This window comes from Clarias gariepinus, chromosome 11, assembly GCF_024256425.1.
Source record: "Clarias gariepinus isolate MV-2021 ecotype Netherlands chromosome 11, CGAR_prim_01v2, whole genome shotgun sequence".
NCBI classification, from domain to species: domain Eukaryota; kingdom Metazoa; phylum Chordata; class Actinopteri; order Siluriformes; family Clariidae; genus Clarias; species Clarias gariepinus.
Window position 1 is genome coordinate 21,906,408 of NC_071110.1, and position 25,818 is coordinate 21,932,225.

The following is a 25,818-nucleotide window of genomic DNA, read 5'->3' on the forward strand; positions in this document are numbered from 1 at the left end:
CAGTAGCCACCGTTACAAGCCGTATTGTGATGGAAAGAAAGAGCAATTACTGTGTGTGCAGACTATATAAATAAGTAGTTAGGATATATAGGCGTTCTATAGGGATTTATATAGGCTACACAGCATGCTTAAACGCCTTGCCAGTGGACATAGCATGTTAGCTTTTTTGGTGCCAGCTCAGCACACCACTATTAATTATAGTGTGACGCTGTGTCACTTGACTGAGAGGTCTCTTTTCTGTGTGAACCAGGACATCCCCATCACCATACCCAGCCTGTGCACACTCCCCTCAGGCCATCACCTACATCTAATTAAAGCGGACAGAGGGTACAGACTTGGCTGTGTACGTGTGTGGCCATGTTTTTATATATTGGCTGGAACTGAATGTTCCTACAAGCATGGGAATATTCAACAGTTTTGACCTTGTGGGGACTTCTGCCTGTCCTCACAAAGAAAACTGCGGGTTGTTACTGAGTGTGGATTCAGGTGCAGACGTTCAGTGCATGTCAGTGAAAGGTCCTTGTAAGGATAGTAAGACTAATGTGTGTGTGAGTGTGTGTTTTATGAGAGGGATAAAGGGCATGACTCGGAGCAGGTGTCTGCTGTGCTGGTCGGTATAGTGCGCTGCGTGCACCCTGCTGGGCGGAGGGACGGAGTGGAAGAGGGAGGGAGAGGAAAGAGGAAGGGAGGGAAGAACACTACTGAGGGAGACGGAAGTGCAGAACAGCACTCGTTTTTTACCAACCCGTCGTCCGTCCGCGTGTAGCCTGTCTGGCGGAGACGCGCTTCGGCGGGAAAAAAAAAGCGCTTCCTCGAGAGCCGGACGCACGCGCACGCGCGCGCTCGCGTTAGAGAAGGGCGGCCTCACGCGCTGCCTCTGCTGCTACCGCTTCTTCTTCTTGTTGTTCTTCTTCAGCGCACCCGGATTTAACCCGTTTCTCTTGTGAGCAGGCAGCGAGCGAGCCGACTCTCCTCACACACACTATTGGGATATTTTTTTTTTGTTTTTAATGGATACGAGCTTTTTTTTCCACGATGGACGTGGTGATAAATATCGTTTTCCGGTCACATTGTCCTCGTAAATCCGAGGAATAAACCAAGGGGGAAAAGTCGTTTAACGGAAACTCTTCGGCTTCTTTTGTCCTTCTCACCGCACCAACTTTCTCTCTCCACTCGTGGTTACGTGGGCTAGCTAGAGTCAATACGCCTGGAAAACACACACACACACACACTCTCTCTCGCGCACACACACATATGTACAGACATACGGGAAGACACAGCGACGGATTAAGAATAAACATATAGCCTACTTTGTTGGAATTTGTAGTGTGTTTGTGGATTATAACGCTGAGGAGGACCGACCGGAACGTCATGTTCCTCTTTGTACTGTTTTGTCTGTGTGTTGGGTAAGTAAACATCAAAATGGCTTCAGTCAAGTCTCATAAAGTCTCATGAACGGTAATTTAATATCGAAAGAATCCTAGTTCTGTTCATTTAATTTTCGAGCAGTGTTGAAACTAAATGAATATAACGAGGTTTAATAGCGAGTATCTGACCTGCAGATCTACTTCATAGTTTACTTGACAGTTCAAACCGCTGGATAACTCCTCACCAATACAGACTCCTATAGACATGTAATAACAATAATACTTATACTACTGATAATAATAATAATAATAATAATAATAATAATACAGAGTAGAACAACCTATAGACATCTGCTTTGACTCTTAACCCACGTGTATTTAATACACTTTTATTGTTTTTATCCAATAATATGCTCTTAGTACATACTATATATATTGTGTGTAAATGATGTTTTTTTGTGTGTATGGTGTGTTTTAACATCAATGAAAACCTATCTTACTTAGCACCTTACACAATGTCCTTTTGTGCGCTCAATACATACAGCAGTGTATAATCTAATGTGTTACTGATTTAACTGAGACATGCAGCTCATGACTTGAGTTTTCTTATATAAAATAAATCCATGTTAACATTTCCTTCCTATTCTAAAAAAAAAAAAAAGAGAAAAATGCTACACCACTACAAAACAACCTGTGTATTTCCCAAATACAAATACCAAAGGACATGCTTTGGATTCCCCTCTATATGACATTCATTATATTACAATACCATGAAAACTCACTGATCTGTTTATTAGAGTTTACCCTGACATTCTCAACATACAATTTAATGACATGTTAAGAAGATAAAAACCCTCACTTTGCATGTGTGAGTAAAGAAATCCACACAGGCTGTCAAATTAGCTTAAAATACCATGTAAACCAAATTACCTGGAATTGCCATGATCTTTTCGGTCAATATTTGACATAGCACACAAGAGCCCTGTTATAACCTTAACGTCCATTAACGGCAAGGTTATTTTTAGTAATTCCTCATCGTGGTAAAATTACCACAATTTATTTTGATTCTTCTTAACAAGGATAGAGCTTAACTGAAATATAACTGTAACTAAACAGTTAGACTAGTAGACTAAGCACAATCATTTACCTTATTTATATTAGGATTTTTCTTCCAGTATAATTTATGAGACCCTGAGTTCCTCACTAAAAAGCTGCTTAGGATATGAGATGTGTTTTATAGTGACATTTAATATTCCTGCAGATTGTGGATCAAGGTCTGGTGGTTTGACATTGCTGTAATAGTGTTTCCACTAGATTATTCACATGACAGCTTATTCAAGACAGTCTCTTAAAGTAAAAAGAAAACAAACAAAAAAGTGGGTTCTTTCTCTGATAGAAAAATAAAAACAAACAAACGAAAAAACTGAGACACCAGACTTTACTCTGCTATTTGACTAAAAATATCTCAGATCCTTAATGTTATTGTGTGTCTGAGTGCTGCTGAAATACAGAAATATTATATCTCCTGTTAGCTCTGAGCAGATGGCATGGTGAGAAATCCCCAAGGACCAAGGAGAAGACTGCAAAATGCAATATCTTGTTAACCAATTAGTGTCCTGATAACTTAAGGAAGTGTATGTGGTGAGCCAAATGTGTACTAGTAATCGCTAAAATAATTGGATTGGAAGACAGCGCCATTACCATGAATCATGTCAACATTATTGAAGGTTACAGAGACTGTGTTACTCATGACATTTTGATAAATGCAGTTACTAAAATGCATTTAATAGACAGTCATAAGAGGTAAAGTACGACCGCTGATGTAATACATTAACATTCGCCTTGTGTTGCCTTTGCCCTTTAAGACTGTGAAAACTGAAGCACTTAAGAACATAAAAAGATTATGGTTATACGGTCTCCAGTGTTAGTTAATGGTATTTAGGTCTTTAAATTAGAGACGGCGCTTTAGAAAAGGTGCTGCCTAGCACATATTTCAGCAGGAACCAAAGCCTGGCGTGTGACCTCAAACACCGATGGCAAGACCTGCTGGGATTCCAGGGTCAGGGGTGAGTTTCAACCTGCTGAGCCAGGGCTACAAACGAAATGCTAGTAGATGTGAATGCCTTCCTTTAGCAGATGACGCCTCTAAGGCAAAAGGCATTAAAGCCCTTCCTTGTGACTAAATGCCACTGTGCACATTCTAAAATTGGAGGCAGATCTCAGACTGACTGGAAAGCGTTTTCTTTTTCATAGATATATCCAGTTGCATCATCGGTGTCTCTCACAGCCTATGGGCTATTTGAGTTAAAGGGCACTTACTACAGCTACAGGCATTTTTTTTTCTTTTTAATTTAATAGGGCAGCTGTGACAATTAGCACATTTAAAGCATCAAGTAGTTTTAAAATATAATCTTGCATGATGTGACATTTACTGCCAAAGATGTATACCTTCACTTTGATTATCCCCCTTTTTTATGGCATCTAATATCACATGGCACAGCCACTGTAACAGCGTAGCTGAGCTGATGTTAGTCGTGTGTGACTGATAGCACTGATCTCTAAAGCATGTAAGCTTTAAAAGGTTTAAAAGTCATGCCTTGGTTGGGGATGGCCTAGTTACATTAGCCTGTTGTTGATATGGGATATGTGTCTGTGCTGTTGGTATGGTGCTACTGCTGAGGTACCATTTAAAGTAAGATAAGGTCCCAGCGGAGCCAAACTGCAGCTCATCCACTTGGCCGAATCCCAGCTGTCAAATGCTGACAGCTTCCCTCAGCGCAGAAGTCTTACCTTGTCACTGCTTGGAATAACTGGAGCGGCTATTTGCGGAACTGTTTTTGGCCCCAGTCTCGGTATTGCTCACACTGTGTGGCAGCCGGCTGCTGCCGAAGGTTTTTGCACCTTTGTAACTCCTGTGATCTATGTTTGTTAAAAGCGCATCCCAGAATGTACACATTTATGTATACACAAGAGGTTCCTACACAAGCTTATGGGGGTTATCCTGACGTGGACACCATCAACATTATCGCAGCCTGATAGTAATGCTTGTGTATTTTATTTTTATTTTATTACATTGTCAACAGAAAGTCTTTGCATTGGATTTTTAGAAAAGCCTGTTAAAAATATGCCTGAAAGCTTTTGATATAAAATCCATTTCCTGCACGTTCAAACTTCTAAATTTTCCAAGAATTATTGTGAGGCATTCCAAGAAAGTGAGACATTTGGCCTCTGCAGATTCATAGCTAGAGCTCTTAATGCGGAAAAACCAACATGCAAAGGAATGTCAAACCTCATTTAAAAGCCATGAATGGTCTACACATACTGGAATTGGTGCAAATATGTACAGCAGGAGAACTGGTATGTTTAAATATGTCACCTAAAAAAATATATTTATATATAAAATATCCACGTATCTCATGTTTTCAATGTGACATGGTGGGTACTGTAGCCATTGTTAGCACAAAACATTATGGCACGCAGAATAACATAACAAATACATATTATATATATTTTTCCCATTAAAAAAAACACATCTTTAGATTGGCATCTGTTTTTAAATCATATTTCAGGCCTTGCTCACAAAAGTGCTCTGTTGCCAGGCCAGGAAGGCAGAACTTTAAGTGTAGACTTAATTGCAACTGGCTCATGGATGATGCCTAGGAAATAACCCATCCAAGGCCACTGCATGATATATTAATTCGCAGTCCAGCACAGACATAGGTATGAATGTTAGTACAGACGGATCCTGAGAGCTTGGAGAGCCTGCACAGGGTTCACATTGTTCTCGTGGTAACCTGAGCTGAGCTAGGCATGAGTGGAGCGGAGGGAGGGATGGTGTGCAGCCAAGGTGGACTCTGTTGAGAGATCAGCAAGACAGCTGCCCATTCGGGAGCTTTCAACGCTGCTCAAATAAATACGTCGATACTACCTTACTTAGGAGCGTTAAGATCCCACACGCAGGTTAAAGCCGCAACTGCAGCAGCTCTCCGTGTTGGCCCTGTGGAGGCGGCCCAGCCCTTTCTCATTTGTAAGGTCATTCTTTAAAGCCATCCATTATAAGGAAGGAGTGGAGGGAGTCCCTGGGGTCCTCCGGGCTGCAGATTGTTATACTAGCGTGCTAGGGGGGATTGGTTTCTAGGAAGCAGGCGGCACGACACATCCCAGAGGCATTGACAGCTATTGTGTGCATGCCCGCCCTACATCACTGCCGCTAATCTCTAACTGAGAGAAACCTGACCGCTAAATAATGGAAGAGCTCAATGCCAGCGCACTCACCTATTTCCTGGCATGGACCGATTTGCTTGCCGCAATTCATGTGTTCTTTTCAGTAAGTCTTCTGTCTTACACGGTACATTGAGAAAGGGATTATCACCGATGCCAGGGCTGTCTTGCTCAAATAACACAGTATGTTTAATTGAATGCAGCCAGAGTTATCTCGGTCTACACGTAAGGTTTGAGACTATAATAACATGTTAGTCTCTTAATAACGACAGTACCAGCTTGTTGAAAATTCTGTTTGGAGTGTTCTTATTTAAAAAAACAAAAACAATTATTTAGTGTTTAAGAACTCGCTGCCTTTTATATAGTGATTGATGTTAATAATGTTGTGTGGTGCTTTCACTATCAAACAGACTTAGCGTTAGGGGTGTTTGCTCGCCAAAGAGAGATATAAGGGAAATCTTCGCTTAGACTGCGTGTTACCCTACACCACAGACGGTGAACTTTCAGACAGAAGTAGAGTATACAGAAAGCGCTCCCTGGTGCCTTATTTGAGAGCCATAGAAATTCACTGGAGGAAAATTTCATTAACTCAGCTCATTACACTCTAGCTGGACTGCAGACTTTCCGCACTTAAAGCGGCAGATCTGCAAAGATGTAAAGGTTGCATTGCACTGGATATTTGTGGAGGGCTAAAAGATGTTGATTTAACAAATTATTATTATAATAATAATTATTATACACTTTAGATTTTTTTCCTGATGATCTTTAAATATTTTGAAGTAAAGCTTAAATTTATTGTATTATTTAAAAAAAATGAAATTAAGTTATTATATTGAAGTGTCAGTTTCACTGGAATGTAGTAACGTCTTGTAACACTCAAATGCTGGACAAATGTTGCTGTATATGGAAGCACAGTTCATGGACCACATGCCTCTTTAGCTGACTGAGCCTCATTCACAGCCAAACTAAAAGCAACGTGAGAAACTATCAGCGTGCAAGAACAACTGTTTCTCTGTTTCGGTCATTTGCCAGTTGCACTCAGGCAGCGCTGTCCACAAACCCGCCATGTTGCGGGAGAATTTACAGGCTGTCCCTTGTCCGCTGTTGCCAGCGTAAACACTTTCTGACTTTCCTCTCTGTCTTTTCTCAAGCTTACTTCAAGCCATTCATTGGTCCTCCATCTTTTCTTTTGTGTACACACAGACCTCTTCCAGTGGCTCCTTCACAAGCTTTTCCTGTCACTCTGAGCAGGACAAAAATGCACAGAACAAGAGTATTTAACCTTCAGCTAATCTCACCTTTGTGTGATTGGAAGGATTAGGCCATTAGACTCAGCATGCCTGGGAGGTTTAGCTCAGTAATGGGGTTGATGAATGACAAAAACTGCTTGGACAAGAGAGGTGCCGATTGAAATAGGAAGACACATTTGCTGGTGGGCTGACAGCTTGAGAAGCTTAACCCTAATACCTAACCTGCATCAAAGGAGCATTAATGTACCATGACTCAAACTGGAAATAAGCACTTAGAGTCACAATCAGGAATTTCAGTAAGGGAAAGTGGCAGTTTTGAGTTTTTGAAATTACTAAAATGGCTGTCATAGTATTTCAGTCAAATTGCATGGTGATGGAATTAATGCATAGAACTGATTTTAAAAGGTTTAAATGGTTTGTAAATGAAGAAAAAAACTACATGATGTTAGTTCACAATTTATGTATAGTAAATGTCATGCATATTAAAAAAAATATACATATTTATAAAAACTTGATTAGGTGTAATTACACAAGCATATTTATTAAAAAAAAAGTAGAACAATTTATAATAATTTATTTTCTTGTACAGCCATATTGTTCTTTCATTAAACATGCCACAAATCAACAAACTCGACAATTACACATGCATTAAAAAATCCACAATCCCCACACCTACACAAGCGCCACAATTACACAAGCGCCCCAAATCCGCCAGCTCTGCAATCACACAAAGGTGCACTGAAAATTATTTTGTGGTCTATATCTCAAGTGCTTTGCAGCACAAAGGCATGTTCCTTGAGGCAGCAGTGCTCTTGTCTGCTGTTCTTCCTGGCGTTACCATGCTCACCCCCCTGTGGTTGCATCACCCCGCTCAATACAAACTGTTCACCAGGGGAGAAGCGACGCTCCGTAGAGGAGAAATAAGCTGTTCCTACTACTCCCTCCTCCATGGACCCCTGGTGCTTCCCAAAAGGAGCTTTACTCTAAGAGAGCCTAACCATCCATTATGGACCTCTCAAAAGACCTTTCACTCTAGATACAACAGGCTCCAGGGGGGAAAAAGGCCCGAATTGACAGCCCTACACAAAAGAGATTTACTGCTTATCTTCATGTGCATGAGTGGCATTCAAAAAGAGGTAATTGCAGGTTGTATACATCGGCAATCCTCCTGGGATTTCAGGCCTCCGCCCCATTTGCATTCACTATTGCCGCTCCCCTGGGAAGGTCCAGTAAATGTCAAAGTGACACCAACATTAGCCATTAAATGCTAGGTTTACTTTGAGTGCAGCAGAATTAAAAGAGCACGGCAGCATAATGTCATGGAAAAGGTGCTGCAATAAAAGCAAAAAGGCTCGCTTTTATTTTCCTTAACCCCTGCTTTATTAGCTCTTTCAAATGACACGGCCCTCCCTGCCATACCCTCGTCTCTGTTGCTTTTGTCCTGGCTGCATTACTGCAATGTGCTCTGCCCTGTTTAACAACATTAAACAGATAGCATTATACTAACATCCTTTCTTGGAACAACATGCTATCAAATGAAATTAGTGGATTATTAGTGGCCTCTTCCTAAATTAGGTTATTGTCCATAATACAGTCTGACTTACACTGGATGTATTTTCGTTCCAAAACTAGTTCGCGGTCATGGGCGGTAAACACTAGGCAGGGCGAGATATACTCTGATACTTCGGAAAAGTTGCATCACAAGATGTTGAGTGTTTGCACTAATTAAACTTTATGTCGTCTCTTGCAGATATCAGTGATGTTAACGATACTACAACGATACTACAAAGTCCAGACGAAATCGGGTTTGGAGATTTTACAAGAGGACGACTAAAGTTCCGTCCTGTTTCCTGGTAGCGAAAGAAGGCACGGGAACATATAAAGCATCTCTGCACATTAACTGTGCACGAGAACCTTCCAAGTAAAAGCTGTCATATAACAGTGTTTGCGCTTCTGGGATCAGCAGGATTGCACCATGTTTTCTCCAACTGCAGCCCTGGCTCCTCCTCCACTCCTAACAGGAAACGCTCTAGCTGTGCCCGGTTCTTCTCCTGTGGGGCCCTACTCAGGTACGTCACTGCATTCAAAACAAAACACTGTTTTGCTCTAGACAAAAAAAAAAATTATGCATTAGTTAAAAAATAAATAAATGTTGTAAGCTAAGCATAGATTATTGTTAAAATTACAGAGCAGGACCTGCTGCGCCAAGAGCTGAACTCGAGGTTCCTGGCCTCCCAGACTGTGGATAGAGGAACTCCGTCATATCTTCGCACCGAGTTCCATCAGCACCAGCACCAGCACACACACCAACACACACACCAGCACACCTTTACCCCTTTCCCTCATCCGGCCATCCTGCCAGGCCCTGTAGCACCCCTGGTGCGTACCACCACCAGACATGTGAGGATGAGTTAACAAGGCTGCTTTTTATTCTCGTAATGGTCACATTTATAAATGTACTTTGTGATTGTGCTGGAAGACTGCAGTGTGTGACCGCAGTTCTGTAATAGTGACACACTAGTGTTGCATATTAAGACCAAATGGATTGAATTGGATGGAATGCATTTAGATTATACGTGTCTGTGAGATAAACATTTTCTTTCTTTCTCTCCAGTTTGACAAATACCCACCAAAGGTCGACTCCTTTCACAGGCACAACGTACGTCCTTACACTTTACATTCTACACATAGTGGCTTTTTCATTCATTTGTTTTTACGTTCTCTGAATCTTTTTAAACAGTAAGAAATTTTAAAAATTGCATCACGCACCTCATGGCCTAATGATCCACTGTCCTGTCGTCATTTACAGTTACTTCAGTCGTATCCTTCAGTAATGCCAGGAATGTCTCCCATGGTGCCCCCAACAGGGATATTCAGCTCTCTGCAGGGAGCCTTCCAGCCCAAGGTACTGCTCCTCCATATACACACACCAATCAAGTGATCTTCTTTTTAAAATATTAATAGTTTTTTTTTCTTTATTGATCAAAATTAAGTTTAGGTATTATTTAACTGTGGTAGTGTTTATTAAATAGAATAAAAGAATAAAGTTTGCCTAATTAATTTAAAACCATTTTACCAGCTTGTCTATAGAATAAAAAATACTTCATACAGAATTTTAAATATTTCATAGTACTTTATTATACAGTGTGCTTTGTGTTATTTGTTACAAAAGGCTTCCAACCCACTCGATGTAGTTCCTGGACCAGGAGCAATGCCTCGCCCACTCATACAGAAGGAATCCAGAGTAAGCTTTCGAATTAATATTTTCATCATCTATTAATTTTATAGTTTAATATGCAGTTATTAAACATGGCTGTGAAACCTGACTTGTCGCCCAACTTAACACAGTGTAATACTTTACTTCCTAAGAACACATTTGAATGAATAAACATACTATTTGCATAATGCAATGTGTATGGCAAGGAAGATTTTGTTATGTTAATGTTGATTTAAGGTACACCGTGGACACTAAATAAATATTATTTATCCTCATTATTTTGCAGTTGTTGGACTCTGCGTGTCCTACACCAAAGGTAAGAGCTACACCATCCCTGCAGATAAAGCCATCATTCAGCCATCTATCTATACAAAACAGAAATACAGTAATTTCCGTGTGTTGTTTTTTGCAGAAGCCAGGAAAGTGGTGTGCGATGCATGTGCACATTGCATGGCAGGTGTACCACCATCAGCAGAAAATAAAGGTATGTTAGCAGATCAAACACTGGCACTGTAGCACGGCTCCTATTATGTTTGTTTTGGAAGCTATTGTTCCTTTCACCTTTCCCCATCTGTGTTTACCAGATCACTGATCTTGGGCTTCTGTCATTGCTACTAGAACACTAAGCTCCTTTCTTGTCTGTGTGCATTTCAGAAGCAGATGCAAAATGAGCCACACAAGCTAGACTTTGGGGTGAAGCCAGAGTTCCTGAGTCGACCTTCTGGTTCAGGCCTCTTAGGAATGATCCAGCAGCCACGTGACTTACCCCGCCCTTCCACCATCTTTTCCAGTGCTGGTAAGTCATGGGGCTTGGGTGTATACAGTGACACAAAAGCAGACAAGCAATAATGGACATTTCCTGTATAACAGTATTTAGCGTGTATATAATAAGTCTATTACATCAACTTCACATTAGCTGTGCAAGATATCTAGCTGAGCTAAATCAATCAAAATATTAGTATTAAAATATAATATTTGAAGTAAGTTTTTAGAAATAATACAATAATCGTAGAACAAATAGATTTTATCCCATATTGATGATTGTTTCTATTATCAGGTCCCACACACCCCTCAGTCTCTCCTTATGGATACTTGCCACATCCTCACACCAATCTCCACACACCCCCCTCTCATCATGGTAAGACTGGGTTCCCATGTGATTAGTGTGTAATTCTCAGGTATTACCGTAAACGCACATTAAAACATTATTATTTTGAATATGTAGACCCTCTGAGTAAACCACCAGCGTTCGGAGGTTTGGGAATACTGAGCTCCACAGCATTCGGAGGGCTTGGAAACCCCACAATAAGTACGTAATCAAACACTGCTTTTTAATCCTTATTTATAATTGGTGTTAGATTTAAAATATGAGCGTCTAATCTAAAACCAGTTTAATCTTCATTTCAAACAGCACCAAGCTCTGCACATGGCAGTAAAGACAGTAAAGCAGCTTCATCTTCAGCAGGACCTCAGGAGCCCTGGAACAGGCTGCAGCAGACACCTTCCTCTTTCCCTACACCTCCTGCTTGGCCCCAGCCCCCTGAACTCGAAAGAGTAATGGACAAGAGGGACTTTGTACTTAACAAAGAAGAGCATGAAAGGTATAAAATTATTTTCTTGCTAATTATCTGTTAAAGTTTAATAGAAAATGGACAACAAACCAAATCTGGGTCTCATGTGCTTATTGAACATCCCAGTTCATATTTAGTTCCTCTTTGCTGTTACAGTAATCTCCAATCTAACCAAAAGATTTGGAGTGACTTTGGGGATTTGCCTATTAAGACTATATGTCATATATGTCAAAGTATTGTGACTTTGAACTGAAATCTTGCACAATATTCTGCACATCTGCCCATTATCTTGCCCATAACTGGACACAGTTCTACACATTACATACATCTCAATTCTTCTATATTTCATTTTATTATTTTCTTTAAATTTTATATTTAATTATTTCTTATATCTATTTTAAATTCTATTTTTCATAGTTTTTTTTATTGTGTAAATTTAAAAAGCCATTAACATCTAGTTTATTTACATATTTCTTAAATTTCTGATTAGTAATTTCTCTTATTTTTCACACTGAAACTTTCCTTTTGAATCTTGAGGTCATCAGCAGCCGTATGAGCATTTCATTTTATATCATATTGTGTATGACTGTGTTTGTGACGAATAAAATTTTAATCTAAATATCAGGTACTGTTAGTCGGAAGACATCATCCACTGAACATCTTTGAGACGAACTGTAATGCTGACTGCATGTCAGTTTAGTTCAAAGGTGTTCAGAGGGATTGAGATCAGAGTCCTGTACAGGCCATATAATTTCTTTACCTCAAAGCCATGTCTTCATTGGCTTTGAGCACTGGCACACTGTCATGCTGGAACAGGTTTGGGCCTCTTAGTTTCACTGTAATGGCGAAGCTTACAAAGACATCCTATATATTTATGTGCTTCCCAAAATTGTTTATGACAACAATTTTGGGAAGATGTGCATATATACTGTAGGTGAAAGTCTGGTGTCCACCTCCTTATTGGTATTCATTTGTTTCCTTTTTGCACTAAATCCAATACTGAAGTATCTAATACTGAAAAAACTGGTTTATATATATGCATAGAAACTGTTTTAAGTAAAACAAACAAACTTTAACCCACACTTATTTTACTATTTGTGCAGGGACACAAAAGAGAAGTTGAATGTAAGACACCTGTCACCTGCTAACACAAGCCCACAGAGTCACAAGCAAACAGTACTGTCTTCTCGAGACACTCCCGAGCCAAAAGACAAGGACAAAGCCAGTGAACGAGTACAATCACAAGAACCTCCCACTCAAAGTGCAGAGACGGAGGATCAGCGGCATAAGGATAGTCAGCAAGAGAAGAAGGAGAAAACTGCTAAGGGGGACCAGCGTCCTATAGAGAAGGCTACTTCCGAGGACACTTTGTCTCCACAGCAACAAAGGGTTCGTGTTGAAAGGCGCAGCAGTGACGGACCGCAGTGGGAGCCAGATGCAAAGAGGAGTAGACTGGACGCTGATCACACAAAGAGTGTCCAAGTTAAAGTAAAAGAGGAAAGGAGAGAGATTCAGGACTCTCCCGAAATCAAACCACCTTCTAAAGTCTTTGAGAAACCAGTGCAGGGACGAAGAACCCCAGGCATGCAGCCTTTGCCCATGTCATCCATTCCCATGCCCTTAGGAATGCCAGGATTTCCACATGGCCTGGAAAGGACTCGGTTAATGACCCCCCTTGTTGGGATGAGCCCATTGTCTGGTGCTGAGCGATTTCAGTACTCTCCCCAGCACTGGGATCCAATTCGGAGTATGAGCCGTGGTCTGGACATATCTCAAAAAGACCCTGTTGCCAAGGAGCTGCTGCTGAGGGGCGACCCACTGCAGCGTGTTTACCCACGCGAGCCGCTCCTCCACCCGCTGGCGCTGGAACAGCAGCAGAGGTGCCAGCTGGAGGAGCGCCATCGCCTGGCACTGCTGCGTGAAGAGAGCGAGAGGAGCCGTCTGCTGGCACTGCATCACCATGCCACCCTCGAGACCCAGCTGGCACATCCCGGCCTCCTGCCCGCACCCTACGCCAGCCCGCTGTTCCCGCGCCTGGCACTGCCTCATGCCGCACCCTATGGCACTCTGGGCAAGGCTCTGCATCCTGCAGGCTACATCCATGCCCCACCGCCCCCTCTGCTACATGGAATGCCCATGCGGCCCCCTTCACCCAGACGGACTACGCCACTGGCGGACAGAAATGTCGAGGCGCCATGAGTGGGTCAAAATGAGGGCCTTGCTGAGGCCAAGCCAAGCACTTCATGTCAAATACGTGATAAATATGGAAATGTACAGGGGCAAAAGCATCTGGGCTGTTGCCTGGATCTAGATTAAGTCTAGATTTTCGTTTAATTGCAGTGTCAGTGGTGATTCAGAGGTTTTTTTTTCTCCCCCCCCCAACTTCTGCTATTCAATTCATTACCAGGAAACTGGCTCATCAATTTTTTTTTTGTGAAAAAAATTAAAAATAATTTTAAGAAAGTCTTGTTTATTTTTTGTTTGACTAATATTGACAAAAGTAAACAGACAATTGTAACATTTACAACAAAACTAAAGAAAAATAAATAATATTATCGTCAGTGAATGTGAACTGACTGCATATTCAATTTCTCTAAAACAGAAACATTGTTTTCAAGTAAAATAAACATTACGTAAAACCTGTAAAAACAACGAATTAGTTAAAACGATGACTAAAATGGTCAAATGGCTTAAAATATTTACATCTGTAGTATAAACAGGAAAATCTACAATCAGCAATAAAGCCAGGGATTTCCAAACTAAATCACATCATAAAATCAAATTTAACAAAGAGACTTGACAGAAGAATTTTTTAACCTGCTAAAAAATCTGAACTTCTTTGCACATCCAAGTTTTGCATGTTTGATCCAATTCAGATGTAGTACAACAGTAAAGGTGACTTGCAGTGTTTTATGTAAACACTTGGTCCTCACACTACATCCATCCCCAGCCCTCGAGCCACTGCCGCCAGCGCTCTCACTGCCCCAGACTCCATCCCCGAGTCTTCTGTGTCGTCTTGATCCCCGTTCATTTCGGTCACAGTGTTCAGTATACAGTACACTGGTGCTCCGTCCTTAACTGCACCATCATCGTCATTCATGAGCACTGCCATGGAAGAGGAGGCAGATGAGGATGAAGAGGTGGGGTCAGGAGATGGTGTGGGAACATCATTTATGCTCTCCGTCTGTAGTGCTGATCTTTTAGTCTGAGCGCTCGGGCCTGAGAGCTTGCGAGGCGTGCGTTTTTCTGCCATGTTCTTGATCAGCTCTTCGGTTACCTCAACAGTCTCGAAGCGAACCATGTTCAGGCGGAGGTAGCCGTCTTCATCTTCTTTATACCTGTTTACCATGAAGAGATTAGAGTCAGCTAGAGGCTAGAATGGCAACGTGATTCATAAATACATAAAGATATATATCATATCAATACACACCACAATTTTTTTCAATGAAAGACAATATGAATGTGGTTAAGTCCCCGCACCCTCATGATTGATGAATTCTGAAACCAGCCACATGCCCAATCACATTCAAACACATCAACTAGATGTCAGGTAGGTAACCAGAGATAAACTTCTGCTGTTCCAGTAAGATTTTCCAGACACTTCCCTAAACAATATCACATAAGAGGAAATGCTGTTGTGCTTAAATATCAGCATGGCTGTGATGCAGTTGTTGGTACAAGGGAATAAGTGTGATATCGTCTTTATTCAAGAGTTCCACAAATATCATTCATCCCCAACAGATTAAGAACTGTTTTTATGCAGGTACTTTGCTCCGCTACATTACCTCATGTTGCAACCCATAGTTAGTATAATTAACAACTGTTACAACACTTGTGATGTAGAGTGATGCATATACTTAAATGTTCCAATGTGGTTAGCGTTTACCATCAGTACTCACAAAATACCTCGTCTAATCAGAATACTTGGTCTGCAAAAGGCTCACAATAGATCTCACTGTTGAAAAGGTTATTAGCTAGGAGAAGGGTATAAAAGAATTTCACATGACCAAGAATATGGCATTGCTTCAAAACTGATCAAAAAGAAGGATAAAACTGGTCAGGGATGCTGCAAAAAGGACTAAAGAAACGTTAGGGTGGTGGTAGGAATTTCTGACAGGTCCTGCTGGTGTACTACATGTGACAATTTTCCATATTCTTGTATTATTTGTGCGACAGGGAGGTGTGGCTAGATGGAAGCATTTTCTTACAAAGGCAAAAACATCCATGCATGGCTAAATTTAGCAAAATCACACATCAAGTCTCCCAAACCAACATGAGACAAAGGTTTAAGTTTTTGGGCATAATTTTCAAAAAGTAGTGACAAAGCACATCACCCAGAGAACACCATACCTATGGTGAAGCATGGTGGTGGCAGCATCATTTCTTCAGTGAATTTTGGCACGACACTGACTTAAAGCATACATCCAAAACAAAACAATGGCTTCACCAGAGGAAAGTTAAAGATTTGGAATGCCTAGTCCTAGACCTGAATCCCGATCTAAAGAGGGTTGTGCACTCTGGGCAAAAATTGCCAAATCAAGATGTACCATGCTGATACTGAAAGACTGATTGCTGTAATAAAATCAATAGGTGCTTCAACAAAAGCATTATTTTAAGGGTGTGCATATTTACTCAACCAGGTTATTTCTATACAAGTGTTTTGTTTTCAAAACTTTTTCAGTTCATTTTTTAAGGTTAAATTGTACACAATTTAGGTTAAAATGTAGATAAAAGTAGAAAATGATCTGAAATTATTTATTATGGTATGTTTTTTTTATTTCATATAATCTAGACATCTGTTCACTTGCTCATTTATGCACTTATCTAATCAACTAGCAGGAGCACAATGCATGAAATCATGAAGGTCCTTGGCTTCTGTTAATGTTTACACTAAACACATCAGAATGGGGGGGGGGGGGGAGTTTGATCTCTGTGATTTGATCCAAGGAGTAATTATTGGGTGACAGAATTTGGGATTTTCAAATATAACATATATAACTCTAGAGACAAAAACATCTTGTATGTAGAGGGCCTACAGGCTAAAACAGCTTGCTGACAAGACATGAGATGAGAATGATCAGACACGTCTGAGCTGACTGGAAGTCAACAGTTTCTCAAATCTTTATAACCATGAATTTAAAAAAAAAGCATGTCAGAACACACAACACATTAAATCTTGATATAACAGCAAAAGTCTGCTTTACGTTCGACTCCTGTCTGCCAAGAACAAGAAACTAAAGCTTTCACTAATTCCTCCAGACTTTGGACACGGGATAGCACTCTCGCCTGTGCGCAGGTATTCTCCAACACAGCCTGAAGCTCTTGGCATTACTGTGCCAAAGTTCTGCTGTAAACCACTGCAACAGACCCTTAGTGACAGGTTTTTTTTTGCCATTTTTCATTTTGATGTCTAAGCTAAATCACTGAACTGATATTATACCTGGCAAGTCAACATGTGAGAATGAAGTGATGACCTTATCTCACGCTTGGTAAGGTTAGCCTCTCGCTCTTTATAAACACGCTTCACTGACAGAGCATGCTGAGCGTAAAAGAGCACTTCATTTTCAAACACCTATGGAAGTTTATCCATGTGAATAAAGGTGACTAGATGAAGATCATGGAGAGCAGCAGGTTGTTGTTATTATTATTTGTATGAAATTTTTTTGAGGTTGTGTTGGGGGTAACCACATTTAGTGAAGTTCAGCCATGACTCAAAGCTAACTTTTACAAAATGTGTTAATGTGTAAAATCTTTTTAGCATTTTACATAAATAGCAAAACCGTTATTTGGATGTGAGCGTGTTTGTGTGTATTTCCAGAATGAAAAGATAACCAATATGGGTGACGGATGGACAAACCTGCTTATGCTTTGGATCCAACTTTGACCAAACTGTGCTAAAATTAGTCAAAATGCCGGCTTTAAATACAAGCAAATTTAGGCTGCGAGATTGCACAAAGGGAATCAGTGGACCTACAGTATATAGAGTCAGTATAATGTAGTCAGTATAGATTCAGAACCAGTGGTTCAGAATCCTTGTCCTCTAGGACCCCCTGTCCTGCCACATTTTTACTGTTGTCCCTGCATGGTCACATCCAATTCTATTCAAAAAGCCTGTAAATGATCTAATTATGTAAATCAGATGTGCTGGGAACAAAAAAACAACAGGGTTGAGAACCACTGGGCAAGATAGGGAAGCATACATAATATATAGCCACCACAAAAGGCTATATAGTGAAAAATTCACTATTAAAAGATGACTAATAAACCAGGGAAGTTACTTGCCTGGACAATTGCAAGTAAATAACTTGAAGCACTTCACAGATTTTTGTTGAACACCCAGCAAACATGTTCAGCGTACCTGAAGCGTGAATGGCCCGATGGCCATTTGAGCTGATGTTTCTTTCTCAGGTGAAGAGTCAGCGTGTAACACCAAGAAAAGTTCTTGTCACAAAGATGACATTTATACCTAGACACCACGTTCCCCTGCTGCAACAGTAATAAATCACACTGATTAAAAGGACTAAACTGCTAGCAAATTGAATAGTAAAAAACTTTGGCATCTGAGCCTATGGCACCCCCTGCTGGCTGACCTCGTGTACTCTCTTGTAGTGTTGTTTCATGGTGTGAGCCATGCGGGAAGAGTAACCGCAGCCATCCACAGTGCAGTGATAAGCCGCTCCTTCGTTGTGAGTCTCCATGTGCTTCCGCAGATCATGCTGATTCTTAAAGCTGAAAAACAGAAACAGATTCTCATCCTAGTGCCATTTGTTTTATATAAAAAAAAATAATAGAAGAAATTTAAGGTGTGGGAGGTAATTTGCTAACCTGCTCTCGCAGAAGTCACAGGGGAACGGGCGCTCATCGCAGTGGCGGAATTTGATGTGGATCTTCAGGGTGGAGAGTGATGTACAGGTCATGTCACAGAGCGGGCATTTTATGTGATTGACTGAAAAATTAACACACAGGTGTATAAAACATACACCCATATAAATGTATTTACAATTGCATTGAAATGGTTTAATACAGTGGTTCTTATTTCTGGCCCTGGTCCATCCCTGCTCTGGAAAAATTAGGCATTTCCACCTAGTATTACCCAAACATAACACTTACATATGATTACACAACAACTCTGCAATACCAGGCACGCTATAATAACAGCAGGAGATAACTACTTCCCTCAGTTTTGTACATCGGAGCACTTACTAAGCCTGTACTGACTTGCCATGTTTAATCTCCAGGCTAATCTGTGTGTTTGGAAGCATTAAAGTTTATTCCTCAGCACTGCAATGCCCCGAGTGTACCAAAACCCTCATCTTGAAAACCCTTTAAGCCTGCATATAGTTACTTTAATCACTGAGAAAGAGTACAAAACTTGATTATAAAGCAAAGGTTAACATGCACTGGGAACACACCGTGCTGTCGAACGTGGTCTCTCAGCAGTCGCACATTAGCAAAGCCTTTGTCACAATGCGCACATATGAAAGAATCTGAAACAGATCAAGATGTGGAAATATCACAAATACTTGCATAACATCTTAGGAACTTTAATAAACTAGTACCATTCATAGGATACAATCTGCTCCAGCCCATATCACCTTAGACCATCATTACATTTTATAGTATTATTTCATTTTACACATGCCCTAAAACATCATTTTGCATAAAGTATCCATTACAGATACTTTATAAGTATGTTTAAGTCCACATTTTTACCCAAATTAAATATTTGTAACATTCCACACAAGTCATATGTTCAACATTCTTCAAAATTACTTATTTTTAATTTTCTTTATTTTTTTTTAAGTGATACAAGGATACTGACTGAGAAGCTCAAACTGAAAGCAAAGGATTGTTACTCACTGCTGGCACTTTTAAACCTATTACTTTTGAGAAATTAGATAGTGGTGCCCGAGACGTCATAACTTAATTAAATGCATGGTATTCTTTACCTTTGGTGAAATTTGTTATTTAAAAATGTTAAACAACTTTAAGTGGCGAAATATAACCTAATTAAGGAATCGCCTGTATATTTGTACTAACTGACCTTCCGGCTCTGCCTGTCTCTGAATGTGATCAAAGAACTTGGTGTTGCTGGAGAACATGCAGCCACAAGTCGGACAGGCCACCAGACGCTCCTGTGTGTGACTGCGCAGGTGCTCGCGCAGCCGGTATTTAATCTTAAAAAATGCATCACAGCCTGGAACGTACCAAACCTCAGTTAACTTCGAACAAAGCAAATATAATAAAACAACGTTATCCATGTTTGCCTCTCAGATATGCCTGTATTACCTTTCCAGCTGCAGAAGAGCGCCTGCTGTTGATCAGGGAGCGGCTGTAACTCTGTGCAGTGTGCATGCATGTCCACGTGCCGATAAAACCATTCCGGATTATTAAAAGAACTCTGCTGAAAAACAAAATGAGCTTGAGTATAAAACAGCTGTTTATTCCATTTCAGCAGTCTTAATGAGTAAGTGTACATGTGTTAAAGCTAGCTCATACTAACATCACAGTGTTCCCACTGACACACAAATCCTTCCGAGATGTCTGTGACCAGGTTGTTGCTGTGCAGCTCCTGAGTGCAGCTGGGAAGCTCAGGATGAGACTCGAGCAACTGAGTCCCGATAAACTTCAGTTTACTGTGGAAGTTATGGAAGTGTGCATGGGCAATGAGTTCATTAGGACTCCCCATAGCCAGGAACTCACAGCCCTGCCACAGACACTGATAATCATCTGATGGAGAGGAAAAGATTATAAAAGACCATTACAATTCATGAAAAAGGAGGAATGAAATCTGTGTTCTAGTAGACATCTTGAAACGGAAAAGCAGAACACCATGGAACTAAGGAGTATAAAATTACATAGCTTTTTATTTATGATATTAAAATAGAAGGTATAAATTACTCTAGCAACAGCAAATCCAGCACTTTAGAATAGTTAGTTTTGCACCTGCAGACATAAAGGGAATGTCATTTTATAACAAAAATTTTACAAAAAATAATGGTGACTGTCAAATTTATACAAGTACAGTAAACTCGTCGCAGGTTCACGGTGCCCAAGGCTCATCTATGATTCTGTTCATTTCAGGTCAGTTTTATTTATATAGCGCTTTTAAAGTGGTCACAAAGCATCTTTACATCATAAAATATCTAAATCTGACTAAATCATAACTATCAGACCGAAGAAACCTTGAGAGGAACCAGACTCAAAAGGGAATCCATCCATATTTGGGTGATATATACCCAGTCCAATTCCACAGAAAACATGCTGCCATACCCACCCGCTGCCAACATCCAGGTGCCACCGCACCACAGCACACCCCTAGAGGCCCTGTGAAGCCACACCATGAGGAGCCATAGCTGCCCAGGCAGCACATGTTAACCTAAAAACCTAGGTAGGTTCAATCTTAAGGGTTGAGGGTCTAAGTGCTAGATATTTGGATTTTTTTCTTTCCAGCCATCTCATATATACCAAATCATGGTAAGTAATCAGGTCTGGACAAAATATTACTGGACATAATATTAAATAATGATGGTGCCATATGTACATCTCCCATGGCGATATCTATGGGGACATACTAATTGTCTCATTTATAATTGTCCTGTCACTGCTGTCATTGTTATCTCTTTTTCCTTCTGTGTTATACGGTAAAATTGTACTTTTTTTATACTGTGGTTATTGCTGTAGTGCTGTATTAACAAAACAAAAATAATTTGTTAAAAAAATTTAAATCTACTCCTTTACTAAAGTTAAAAAAGAACAATGTACAATCAACTAATTTAAATGATTTCTGCTTATGTGCTCATGACTTCTGCCCCGAGGGCCCCCTGGTCTGTAGAGTGTGTATAAAATGACTAATAGAAACAAGCATGTCCACTTTTCCCCCCCCTTTTCTTGCCCCGCCATGACTTTCTCTAACACTACAGTTTAATAAATTTTTAATCATGTTCTACAAGATGTCTTACAGATTATTTGTACAAATAAGGAATAAATATAAACTATTGAACCTATAAAGTCCTTTTAGGGTGTCTTAAGCTGTTGAAAGTGGTGAAACCTGAGACAGAAGAGATGTTCAGCCACTTATACTCGTCTCGTAAAAATGTACTGCAGCAGACGGTGAGTTCATAAAGACATTACCCTTAATACTACACTATAGGAGCTGATTGATCTCATCTAAAATGTTAAACATCATGATATAACATTTTATTATAAGATATTTCATTATTACATCGTACAGGGATGTGTGATGAGCCATCAATTAAGTTGTCACACACACAAACACACCTAATTATGATGCTGTGGTCAGATGTTCTACACATGTTGTAGATGGCATGACGTCTGAATGATAAATTGCACTGACAAACTGATGGGATAAAATTACTGATTGTAGTCGATGACAGTGCGTCTAGAGTTGGATAAACTTTTGTACTTTTGTCACCACAATGGATTTGAAATAAAGCAATGAAGATAAGTAGACTTTAAAATTTAACTCAAGGGGTTTAACAAAAATATTGCATTATATGTTTAGAAATTACATCCATTTTTTATAAGGTCCCTCGAATGTCACAGGCTCAAAAGTAAATGAACAACTGACTGATAAGCAGGACAAATTAGGGACATGCAGTTGATTTCAAGCCTTGAATTTGCATTTGGTAGCTGTTCAAGGGAACTCTCCACATGTGGTCCAAAGAGTAGCCAAATCGTCAACTTGATACAGTTAAACCTTGGGTTGCGAATATAACTCGTTAAGCAAGTGTGTACATTTGTATATTAAAGCAAATTTTCACCATAAGAAATAATAGAACCTTTGATTGTTGAACCGAAAAATATTCATAAAAATATTTAATATAAAATGTAAATTAAAAAGTTTTTTTTAAAGCATTTTACCTTTGAAAATTATCCAGACAGAGCTGTGTTTTCATGCACACACACTGTGTCTGTGTATATGTGTGACGCTGTCAAGTGTAAGACGAAAGGATGGAGGGGGCAACTGTGTAGAACGACTCCCTCCCTCCTTTCATCTTACACTTGAAACTCGGCAGACAAAGCGCATGCTTACTACTCGTATATCAAGACCTCGCTCATTTATTAAGTTAAAATTTATCTGAACAATTTTGCTCGTCTTGCAAAACGCTTGCAGAAGAAGTTACTCCCAATCCAAGGTTCCAGTGTGCATTTTGAAAAAAAAAAAAGAAAAAAAAAGAAGAAGTTCACTGAGATGCTCAGCAAAACTGAAAGGGTCTTGAAGGCCACAAAAGTCAACTATAAAAAGTGATTGCAGAATTTGTTCAAGATCGTCACAGGAACAGAAAAGTCAGGAACACAATAGAAGAGGTAGGTGTATCATCGGCAAATGACTTGGATAATGGGATCACAAATGTAAATAGAGAGGATTTGCATCAAGAAAACCTCTGGTAGTGCTCAAGAATGAAAGGGTCAAATTATACTATGATGGAGAAAACCTACTAATGCCTACCCAGTTCTGTTACAAGATTCTTTGGACAGATGTATCCAAAATTATCTTGTGATGTGAAGCATTATCTGTTAAATATAGTAGATGCTGTGCGGTGGTATGGAAGGGCATGTATGGCTAATGGAACAAACAAAAAAAAGTTCTAAAATGATTGAGTCAACAATCTGACATCAACTAATTTGACCTCTAACAATTGAGCTGCTTTTCTCTTATTAGAGACAAAACTAAAGGCAGAAAGATTCACAAATAAGCAGCAAGTAAGCAGTTGAAAGTAAAGGCCTGGCAAAGCAGTTACAGAGGGATACCAAAGCTTCTGGTGATTTCTTCAAGCAATCATTGCCTTGCAAATGATTTGAATCCAAGTACTAAAATGTATGATTAAGTTATTTTATCCAATTACTTACAAATACAGGGTTTTTTTTTTCAAGGAAAACGCAAGATTTTGTGAAACTCCTAAAATTAAAGCTGAAACTCTACACATCAATCACATCTTGATTACCTACAATAATTTCCCATCCACTGTAGTGGTGTACAGAAACAAAATTCTACATAGTGTCACTGCTCAGAGTTATGGGCTGTATATGGTAGGTTTATCTGCTAAGATGTACTTTCTGTGTGAAGACTTACCAAGCTCCTCCATGGTGTCTCCATCGCCAAGATGTTCCTTCAAATGTAAAGACATGTGATCATTCAGTTCCTCCATACTCCGTCCCTTAAAAGTACACGAGGCCCATTCGCACGCAATCACCATGTTGGAGAGATTTCTGTTTTTCGCCATGTTCCTACAGAAGCAGGAGGTAACTTAATAATCAGGCAACAACTCCGAGATTTGCTAGGCATTGTACATTATATGGAGTTTGCATGTTCTCCCCAAGCTTGGTGGGTTAGCAGTATAGAAAATGAGTGAGAGTAAGTGGGTGTACATTATTTATGACCAAATATTTGTGGATACCTAGCAATCATAGCTCATTCGAGATGTAATATCTCTTGTTCTGTGCTCATTCAGCCACAATAATGTGAGTAACGATGCCTGGGTGAAAATGGTGGTTCAATTCACTCAAAAGTGTAGGAATCTAGAAAATGCCTCCACATGCGGTCGCGAGCCATCTGTCAAATATTGGCCTATGGTTTTATCCATTTGCTACAAATAAGGCAAATATTAAGAAATTAAAACAGACATGATTGGAATGCCAGGCTATACCATGGTACCAAGCACACATTCTCATTTAGGAATATTATTTTACGGTACTCCATCCGAGTTGGTGGTGTGTTTTACAAAGGAACCCCGAGAAACCCTAGAAAAAATTCACAAGGACATTGGAAAAATGTGCACAGAAGCCTCACAATTCAGGGATCCCAGAGCTATGAGGTGACAACACTTAAAATTTGGATGATGGATACTCTTCACCCTGGTACTGTATATCTGTTGTTTCTGTGGCAGAGGGATCAGGTCGCCAGCTCGACACCCATTTGTCATTCATACACTACTGGCAGTTTGAAAATTGCCTAATCTGCATGTCCTTGGACTGTGGAAGGAAACCAGTGTATGCGGAAGAAACCCACCAAGGTGAGAGGTGAGAACATGCAAACTACATGCACGCAGAGGGACTCGAACCCCAACCCTGGAGGTGCATCGTGACAATGCTAACCACCAAGTACTTCTTCATGAGTAGAAATTTAAGGTGCTAATTTTACTTGTAGTGGAATGAAAGATAAGCAAATACTTGTACTTTTACTTGAGTATTGAATTTGTGTACTTCTAACCCTTTCTAACTTTCACCATGAATACTTGTGCCTGATCCTAAACCACATTCTGATCTGCTTGGAGCATTCTGCACTTCTGACTGCCATTTCTGACCCACTTGGATACTAAGAAGATCTTTACTTAAAAAAAAAGGAAAGGGAAGAATGAAAGAAAGGAAAGGTTTATGCTCCAAGAGTTTATGCTCAAGAAATTGCTTTAGTGAATAATCTCAGCTGGATACAAGACCTTTAGCACTGCAGCTGTAATTTAGAATCTGATTACACTAAACATCCAGTTGCAACTGCTTGACTTGATATAGATGTGTTAGAGTAATGCTTTACACATCACACCCATCTGATGTCCTCTTACTTCTTAAAGCTTCATCTTTATGTCTGCTTGCTTAAATATAAATCTACATCCGGGTCTACATGTCCATCTGAGCTAACGCAGCCTGCTAGCAGTATTGAGCAAGCTAGAGTTTTGCTTAGTGTATTATGAGCGTTAATATGAGCTCAAACCATCTGCTCTTGACATAATAAAGCATTTTTTTTTTAAAGATAAATCCACTAACGTCACTCCAGTGTTCATCAGTTCACTACTGTTGTTGTTATTGCTTATTTTACTACCAAAAGTCAACTCAGTAAACAAGAGAGATTAAATACTTACCTTTGCCGCTATGCTCTAAGAAATAAAGAAGTAAAAATACATAAGAACAATTATTAAAAGTGTGTTCTTTGCCTCAACCCTAGTCTTGTGTACACACTGACATGTCCCTTAAAACTGAACTCGGGCGCGGAATAAGGGTTGTATTTTAATACCTCTACATGTGGATAAGTAGTGCACTATGTAGAGTGTTTATTGTCCATATAGTCTACGTCATAATAATCACTTGTACAGAAAGCTGCGAGCAATTTCGGAAACGAGTTAAGCTTCCAGTCGCAGGATGATCGTGTCATCGGGCCAGAAAACAAAATAAGA

General features: G+C 39.9%; 2 protein-coding genes across 4 annotated transcripts; one reads left to right on the plus strand and one right to left on the minus strand.

The window, feature by feature from the left end:
- Positions 1-703: 703 nt before the first annotated feature.
- Positions 704-14,192, plus strand: auts2b (activator of transcription and developmental regulator AUTS2 b). Of its 2 annotated transcripts, none has more exons than XM_053507320.1 (13): positions 704-1,406; positions 8,589-8,907; positions 9,027-9,238; positions 9,453-9,497; positions 9,648-9,743; positions 10,011-10,082; positions 10,342-10,371; positions 10,468-10,539; positions 10,710-10,851; positions 11,113-11,193; positions 11,281-11,364; positions 11,467-11,656; positions 12,730-14,192. In XM_053507320.1, exons 2-13 carry the CDS (start codon positions 8,814-8,816, stop codon positions 13,823-13,825), a joined length of 2,214 nt encoding a protein of 737 aa, XP_053363295.1. In that variant the 5' UTR covers positions 704-1,406; positions 8,589-8,813; the 3' UTR covers positions 13,826-14,192. The 2 variants fall into 2 exon arrangements, with proteins under 2 accessions (XP_053363295.1, XP_053363296.1); XM_053507321.1 differs by having other exon boundaries at positions 9,027-9,217.
- A 12-nt stretch (positions 14,193-14,204) lies between these two features.
- Positions 14,205-25,775, minus strand: zgc:112083 (uncharacterized protein LOC550461 homolog). 2 transcript variants are annotated; one of them, XM_053507323.1, is made up of 10 exons: positions 25,507-25,775; positions 23,724-23,878; positions 20,130-20,356; positions 19,916-20,027; positions 19,671-19,823; positions 19,039-19,113; positions 18,452-18,572; positions 18,217-18,355; positions 17,985-18,112; positions 14,205-14,964 (listed from the first exon to the last, which is right to left on the minus strand). In XM_053507323.1, exons 2-10 carry the CDS (start codon positions 23,872-23,874, stop codon positions 14,556-14,558), a joined length of 1,515 nt encoding a protein of 504 aa, XP_053363298.1. In that variant the 5' UTR covers positions 23,875-23,878; positions 25,507-25,775; the 3' UTR covers positions 14,205-14,555. The 2 variants fall into 2 exon arrangements, with proteins under 2 accessions (XP_053363298.1, XP_053363297.1); XM_053507322.1 differs by having other exon boundaries at positions 19,916-20,030.
- Positions 25,776-25,818: the final 43 nt, after the last annotated feature.

Excerpts from the sequence above, each read along its gene's own strand:
- auts2b (XM_053507320.1), top strand. The coding sequence starts at position 8,814 with ATGTTTTCTCCAACTGCAGCCCTGGCTCCTCCTCCACTCCTAACAGGA. Across the intron at positions 9,239-9,452 it reads TGCGTACCACCACCAGACAT|TTTGACAAATACCCACCAAA; the intron begins GTGAGGATGAGT and ends CTTTCTCTCCAG. Across the intron at positions 11,657-12,729 it reads AACAAAGAAGAGCATGAAAG|GGACACAAAAGAGAAGTTGA; the intron begins GTATAAAATTAT and ends CTATTTGTGCAG.
- zgc:112083 (XM_053507322.1), bottom strand. The coding sequence starts at position 23,874 with ATGGCGAAAAACAGAAATCTCTCCAACATGGTGATTGCGTGCGAATGG. Across the intron at positions 19,824-19,915 it reads GCTCTTCTGCAGCTGGAAAG|GCTGTGATGCATTTTTTAAG; the intron begins GTAATACAGGCA and ends GGTACGTTCCAG. Across the intron at positions 18,113-18,216 it reads ACTACAAGAGAGTACACGAG|CAGGGGAACGTGGTGTCTAG; the intron begins GTCAGCCAGCAG and ends TTACTGTTGCAG.